Source organism: Fukomys damarensis, unplaced genomic scaffold (genome assembly GCF_012274545.1).
Source record: "Fukomys damarensis isolate Sample0158 unplaced genomic scaffold, DMR_v1.0_HiC HiC_scaffold_39, whole genome shotgun sequence".
NCBI lineage: Eukaryota > Metazoa > Chordata > Mammalia > Rodentia > Bathyergidae > Fukomys > Fukomys damarensis.
The window spans coordinates 790,187-797,551 of NW_022900951.1; the positions used below are offsets into that span (position 1 = coordinate 790,187).

Consider the following 7,365-nt stretch of genomic DNA (forward strand, 5'->3'; position numbering starts at 1 on the left):
AAATGTTACCCAGATGCCAGGGCGTCTCGACCCCGGTGGGACGTAGGAAGGGGTCCCGTGCGGTAACTCGTTTGTCTGGGCTCTGGGCTCGGCGATAACTGCCTGAGCGGTTCTGGGTGTGTGCAGCGACCCCGCGGAACGGGCCGGAGATGCGTCCAGAGTTGAAAACCGACGTGCCCGTTTCCCGGACTCGCCTCAACGAGAGGATGGCTAGAAAGGCTCCAAAATACGAGGCCGAGAAGAATGAAATGTGTTAGAACTGAAGAAATTTAAAGATGCCGGCCACGGAGCACTGAGTCAGCGGCTGGGCCCCGGGCCTCCGGTACCCGGCACGCAGCTGGGAAGCCTGGGGGACCGTAGCTCCAAGACCTTCCCCAAATAAACCCAGACCGGCGGTTTGGATGGATGGGACTGGGCCGCGCTGGGCTCAGCGTTCCATTCTTAACGGGGTCTCTGCCCGAGTCCCAGGGCTGCCAGGCCACACGGAGCTGCAGGAGTAGAGAGGGGTGGAGGTGCCCTGGGGGAGAACGGGCCGCACCTGTACCCCAGGAGGACACCATGCGGGGGGCGGGGGGCGAGGAACTCAGGGAGGAGAACTCGGAAATGCAGGGAAAGGAGCCAGGTTCCCTGCGGACACCGCGTGGAGCGTGGGCCCCGGCAGCCACCGCACGCCTCCTGTCCTCACTTCCCCACGACACACCCGCCTTGGCCTCATCCCCACCTTGGTCCTGGGCAGCGACACCGTCCAGCCTGCTTGTCCTGTGCGGAATGCCACGGTCACACTGCACAAGGCCATTCCCTGTCCTTGGACGTCCCGTGGTGACTGTGCAGGCCCCGTCCCGGTCTCTCCCCACGCGGTCCCCCAGTGACCCCCTCCCGCCCCGTCCTCCTGACACCTTCTAGACTAACACCTGGCCAGCGACGAGGCCAACCAGAGGGCCACACGGCCCGCACACGGCTGATCGCGCGGGCCGATGGGTGGGGACTCTCGCTGCGTGCCCGGGACCCAGACGGCACAGACGTCACTCTGGAAACTCGAGTCAGAGCCTCGGCAACGTGAGACCCGAGGACCTAGGACAGCCACCCGTTCCCAGACGGGCCGGCGCCTCCCTGAAAGGCCCGGCCTCACCTCATCCTCGATCTCCTGTCTCTCCTCACCCACGCAAGGACCACCGCACACTGACTTGGAGAGATTTAATTTTTGTGGTACTCGTGTGACAGTTTGGACTTTGGGAACCAACACTTCCAGCCGTACGCTGGATACTGAGTTCCTGCAAGGACGGAGCCGGTGCGCTCAACACCGGAGGCCCGAAGGCTGCTGGCGGGGTGGGCGGGTGAGTCAGAATTACACGCATTCTGATTCTCGGACTCCCCCACCCGTCGCGCTGGCAAAATCAGGTTATCAGTCGTCCCGAAACGGCCTCAGACGTCACGTCACTGATTCCCGTCATCTGGCAGCTCTGGGCCCACAGCTGGCGCTGCAGCCTCTGGTCGTAAGAGACCTCGAGGGACTTGGTCTCCTTCTCGTTGTACAGGTAGCGGCCACCCACGCCTTCCAGTTCCGGGCTGACCGCTGCGTGGACGGAAGTCCAGGATCCTTCGTCGGGGGTCTGCAGAGAGAAGGAAAGAACGTCAGGCTGTCGGGCTCCGAGCCGAGCACGGAGGATTCGGGGAACTCGCAGGGAGAGTCCGGGGACGGGCGTGCGTTCTCGGGCTGATCAGAGTACACGGAGGGCGGAGAAGGGCACCCTGCCCCGGCCAGGGCTCTCTCTCTCTCTTCCTCAAAGACCTTGCCGGTGTGAAACACCCACGCGAGGGGTCCTCGGCAGTGGATCTGAGTAAGAACACGCACCCTAAAATCCTCAACGCGTACACTTAAATGGTCGGCTTTTTGAGAAGCAAAAACGCTCACGGCCTGACCTGAGGGGGGACGGTCACGCGTTCACCTTCAGGTGCTACTCGGCAATTCTGGGCCATGAGGCGAGCATCTTGACATAAAAACAGATTCTGGTTTCCCACGCGGCCAGCCCACTGCGGGGAGCAATGCTAGGCCCAGCGGCATCTCGGAGTCCCAGGAGGAGCCGGGGAGGCAGGAGGAAGAGGTGAGGGGCCGGGTGGCAGTGAACGGAGCCCGGCAGCGTAGCTCACTTTCCCGCAGCAGGAGCCGGCCCGGAGCGTGGCCAGGGGCGTAGAGGCCAGAGGAACGCGGGGTACTCAGAAGACTTAGGAACGGAATGGTTCCCGGGGCCGGGATTCAAGCACCCAGGAAGCGACAGAATGTCCCGGTCCCTGAAAACCGACAGCACTCCCCCCGGGGCCCGTGCCAGCCGTCTGTGTGCCGCTGGGACCAAGACGCCCATCCCACGGGATTCTGTGGACAGGATGCACAGCTCGGGGACCCCTTAAAGGGGGAGGCTGATGAGGGTCACAGCTCGGAGGGTTCAGTGCGCGGTCGGCTGCTCTCAGGCGGGACCGTCAGGGTGGACGGCTACGGGGCAGGGAGAGACAGACACACGGCGGCATCTGTGCCTCTCCGCTTATCCGCGTGTCTCCCTCTTCTGCGTGGGGCGGACTTTAGGGCTGCTCACAAAGCTGGGGACATGAGGTCCAGTCGGTGAGTCCTTAATTCCTACGTGGTCGGCGACTCCCAGAACAGATGACTTGATTCACTTCTTGTCGGTGAGCTCGCCTGTCACCCTCCTGATCCCCTGTGTCACGCCCGAGTGTAGGGCACATGTGAGAAATCCTGCCACGCGCACGGGTGCATCTGCGCACACTCACACCCGCGTGCAAGTATTCACTCACGCGCGTGCACGCTCCGTTCCAGGTGCACGCGCGCCCCGCCCACCCGCACACTGATTGATGCTTCCACACGCAGGCTGGCACGGCTGGGGAGGGAGGGAGGGAGGGGGAGCATATTCTTCCCGGGGGCCCCCTGTTCAGGCTCTGTTCCCCGTAGTCCAGGGTGGACCTCAGGGTCCCCCATTCTGCAGGGCTTGTGGGGAAGACTTGGGCCACTGCCCCAGCCCTGCTGGCTCACGAAGGCTTGGGAAATCCGAGAAACTACAGAGCTACCCGAAGTTCCTCCCCTTGCAACACCGGGCATCGAACCCCGGGCCTCTGCTCTGAGCTCCGTCCCCAGCCCCTTTTTATTTCCATCTTATTTTGAGACAAGGTCAAGCTGAGCTGCTGCATACATAGCCCGGGCTGGGTGTCCCCGCCTGAGCCTCTCAGGGAGCTGGGGTTACAGGCGGACACCACCGGGCTTAGGTGCTGTTTGATTTAGGAAGGGTCCCAATAAACCCAAACTGCACTGAAAATAAGGAGCCTAGGCGTGGAGGTGCACCCCTGTAATCTCAGCGCCTGAGAGGCTGAGGCAGGAGGATCGCCACTGGGAGTTTGAGGCCAGCCTGGACTGCATAGCAAGATCCTGTCCCCAAAAACTGGAAGGAAGGAAGGAAGGAAGGAAGGAAAAACAAAAGAAAGAAGAAAATGCACTCAGTATACCTGTGCCACCGCACATCCCGACTTACGGAGCGCCCTTCCCTTATATATGCGCAGAGCACTTACACTGGGGCGGAATCACTGAGTGCAAAGCCCCCTGTACAACAGACAAAGTGTCAAATTTCTCCCATGATTGGTCGGATCCCGCCTCAGATCTCTGGCCCCGGCGATTCTACTCATTGTTTTTTTTTTTTTCTTGGTACCAGGAATTGAACTCGGGACCTTGTGTTCGCGAGGCAGGCGGTGGCAGCGATACTCAAAGATCCCGCCTCAGATCTCTGGCCCCGGCGATTCTACTCATTGTTTTTTTTTTTTCCCTTGGTACCAGGAATTGAACTCGGGACCTTGTGTTCGCGAGGCAGGCGGTGGCAGCGATACTCACTTTTCACAGGTCGGTGATAAGTATACACCCCGGTGAAATCCAACCCGGGCCTGTGAGTGAACTACGGGTTTTGTGTCTCCACAGGGCGCTTTACCAAAAGGCAAACTGTCAAAGAGCTGCCGGGCCCTGCAAAGATAAAATCCTTTCCTGGCTGGACAAGCTCCGGGGAGACCAGGGCACCCAGTACAGGGGTAGAAACGAAGAGCTCGCTTCCTGACACCTCAGGCTGAGCGATGCCAGGGGCCCTGGGGATTCTCAACAGCTCCTCCACACCGGGCTCTTTCTGCTATGACCGGGGATCCGGGCCAAACAGCAGGGCGGGGAGCAGAAGGAAGAGGCGGGAGAATGCGGTGCGCGTCTGAACCGATTCCCCGCGGTGAACTGAGGATGTCTGTGCTGACGAAATGAACACACAGGTAAATAAAGAAAAGGAAAACCCTGCAAGCGTATCCCATTTCTCTGGAGATTTTTTTTTTTTTTAAAATAGAGATCTGTAGAGACTTGGAAGAGGACCGGGTACAGTCAAATCCAAGAATGCAGTGTCCGCTTCTACCCGAAATGAAGACGAAGAGCAAAAGAACAGACAGATGCTGGGAAAGACGGAGATGGATCTCAGGATATCAGGGAGGGGAAGGGGAGGAAGGAAAAAAGGAGTCCAGCTGTGTTCTGTGCACGCCCCGCAGCACCACAGGGAGAGTGGACACACGCACCGCAAACATGGACTAAGAAAGTAAAACAAAATAAACAAAGGCGAAGGGGCCCTTGAACGCCCAGCCTCCGGTCACAGCGCCGAGGCAACGCAGTCCTTGCCTCAGTTTGGTTTGGTTTTCTGCCCTTTTTATTTTTATTTTCAGCCAGGTTCTCACTAAGGTGCTAAGCTGCCCAGGACGGGCTGGAGCACGCGGCCCTCCTGCCTCAGCCTCCCAGAGTGCCGGGGGGGCCCGGGGACACCCCGCTTGGCGTTGACAGCGAAGTCTGCAGGCGGCCACTCCGAACGGGAGACAGCAGCAGCTAGAAACTCCGCACAAGAAGCGTTAATGCTCGCCCATGGTCTCGTTGGCTTCGAGGCAGCAAAGATCGTTTCTAGGGCAGCCGCGCCATCCTCAAATTTGCAACGCACAGAGGCAACGGCGAGGCCTCGCCCGGCCTCCTCCTTCTCCTCCTCCCGTATTCGGAGCCTGGCACGGCTGGAATCATCATGCCCCCTCCGGGCTTGAAACCCCAGCGTGGGCCGCGGACACACACGGACGCCGCCTTGAGCGGCAGACTGCGCCCGCGGTCTGGGTCTTGTCTGAGGTCTCGGGCGCGTTGGAAGGTGGCGGAGCCTTTCAGGGGCGGGGCCTGGCGGGATGACGGCACTCATCGGGGGCGTGGCCTGGAAGAGTACGGTGGGGGAGCGAGGTCATTGGGGGCGTGGCCTCAAGGGCTATTGGAAGTGAGGACGCTGGGGTGTGGCCTGGGAGGGGAGAGTGGGAGGAAGTGACGTCACTGGGGTGTGGCCAGGAGAGGGCTATTAGGAAGAAGCGAGGTCATTGGGGGCGTGGCCTAGCAGGGGATATTGGGATGGCAGGTCTCACCAGCCCTCCTGCCTCAGCCTCCCAGAGTGCCGGGGGGGCCCGGGGACACCCCGCTTGGCGTTGACAGCGAAGTCTGCAGGCGGCCACTCCGAACGGGAGACAGCAGCAGCTAGAAACTCCGCACAAGAAGCGTTAATGCTCGCCCATGGTCTCGTTGGCTTCGAGGCAGCAAAGATCGTTTCTAGGGCAGCCGCGCCATCCTCAAATTTGCAACGCACAGAGGCAACGGCGAGGCCTCGCCCGGCCTCCTCCTTCTCCTCCTCCCGTATTCGGAGCCTGGCACGGCTGGAATTATCATGCCCCCTCCGGGCTTGAAACCCCAGCGTGGGCCGCGGACACACACGGACGCTGCCTTGAGCGGCAGACTGCGCCCGCGGTCTGGGTCTTGTCTGAGGTCTCGGGCGCGTTGGAAGGTGGCGGAGCCTTTCAGGGGCGGGGCCTGGCGGGATGACGGCACTCATCGGGGGCGTGGCCTGGAAGAGTACGGTGGGGGAGCGAGGTCATTGGGGGCGTGGCCTCAAGGGCTATTGGAAGTGAGGACGCTGGGGTGTGGCCTGGGAGGGGAGAGTGGGAGGAAGTGACGTCACTGGGGTGTGGCCAGGAGAGGGCTATTAGGAAGAAGCGAGGTCATTGGGGGCGTGGCCTAGCAGGGGATATTGGGATGGCAGGTCTCACCCCATATTTGCCGAGCACCTGCTCTGTACCGCGCAAGAGTAGAAGCACGTGGAACGAGCAGAAGAGGCAGAGACTCTGTTTCCACGGAGAGGACAAACTAGGTAAAGGGACACACACAGAAACAGTCTTCGGATGGAGCAATTCTGCTAGATATACAATGGAAGGCAGGGAATGCACGAACTACAAAACAGACCTGAACACCTGTCTTTGGAGCAGAGCGGTGTCACACACAGTCGTCAAGAGGAGGGGAAAAAACCCCCAGCGTCCAGCCTTAGAAGAAGTGATGAGGAGTCTGTGTGTGGGTAATTTTCACATTGGAATATTACTCGGCCGTGAAAAAGAAAGAGGCCGTGACCCTTGCCCATAATACGGCGAACCCTGAGTATACTATGCTCTGTGAAGTAAGCCAGACACAGAAAAGCAAGTATTGCACAATTCCGCTTCTGTGAGGTTCGCGGAATTATGAAATTCAGGCAGACAGAAAAGAGATAAGTCGGGTTCCAGGGTGTACGAAAAGCAAAAAACCCAAACACTATTTTTTAACGGGAAGAGTTTGGAAAGGTAAGAGTCCTGCAGGTGGATGATGGCAAAGGTTATGAACACCGCGGGTGTATGTCACGCCACAGGAGTGTGCGCTGGAAATGGGTAAGATATTTTTGTCCAAAAAAAAAAAAAATCAATCAGGTCAGTTGGAGCCATGAGCCCGGAATCAGAAGGAAATCTGCTGACGGGGAGGGGACAGTAGGCGACGATGTGGAGGTGGCATTTCTCCTCAGGCCTACGTGAAAGCCAGGAGCAAAGCCTGCAGATATCTGGGGGGACGCATTCTTGGCAAGGACCGATATTCACGCTGTATCGCCTGGGGTGAGAAGCAGGCGGCAGATTGCAGAGTACAGTTCTGGGCGCGTCTGCGGGTGATTGACACATCGGCCGGCCAACGGAGAAGGGAGGCCCACCCCGGATGTGGGCGGCACCGGCCAATAGGCCTGTCGCCTGGGTGGACTAACCCGGAAAAGAAGGCAGTGTCGCCATGTTGAAAGCGCTCCCCTTTCCCGAGCGGGGGCTCCCTCGCTGCCGTCGCCTTTGGCCGTCTCTCTGCCTCCGCGGTATCGTTTTGTGCATGCATGCGTGCATCCGTCCATCCATCGCGGACTCACCCCGGAGACTCTGCGGGGCGCTCGGAAGTGGCGCCGGCTCCTCCACCCTGCCCGTCCTGCGCCCGGCGCC

At 59.9% G+C, this 7,365-nt stretch overlaps 1 protein-coding gene across 2 annotated transcripts in view; it reads right to left on the reverse strand.

Moving 5' to 3' along the window:
• Positions 1-968: 968 nt before the first annotated feature.
• The window catches only part of Dhrsx (dehydrogenase/reductase X-linked), a 58,505-nt gene continuing 52,108 nt past the window's right edge, over positions 969-7,365 (reverse strand). The window contains exon 5 of one of the 2 annotated variants that reach the window (XM_033760563.1): positions 969-1,610. In XM_033760563.1, coding sequence (XP_033616454.1) covers positions 1,395-1,610 — 216 coding nt within the window. In that variant the 3' untranslated portion in view covers positions 969-1,394. The remainder of the gene's footprint in view (positions 1,611-7,365) is intronic. The other variant, XM_019204820.2, reaches the window with a different exon arrangement.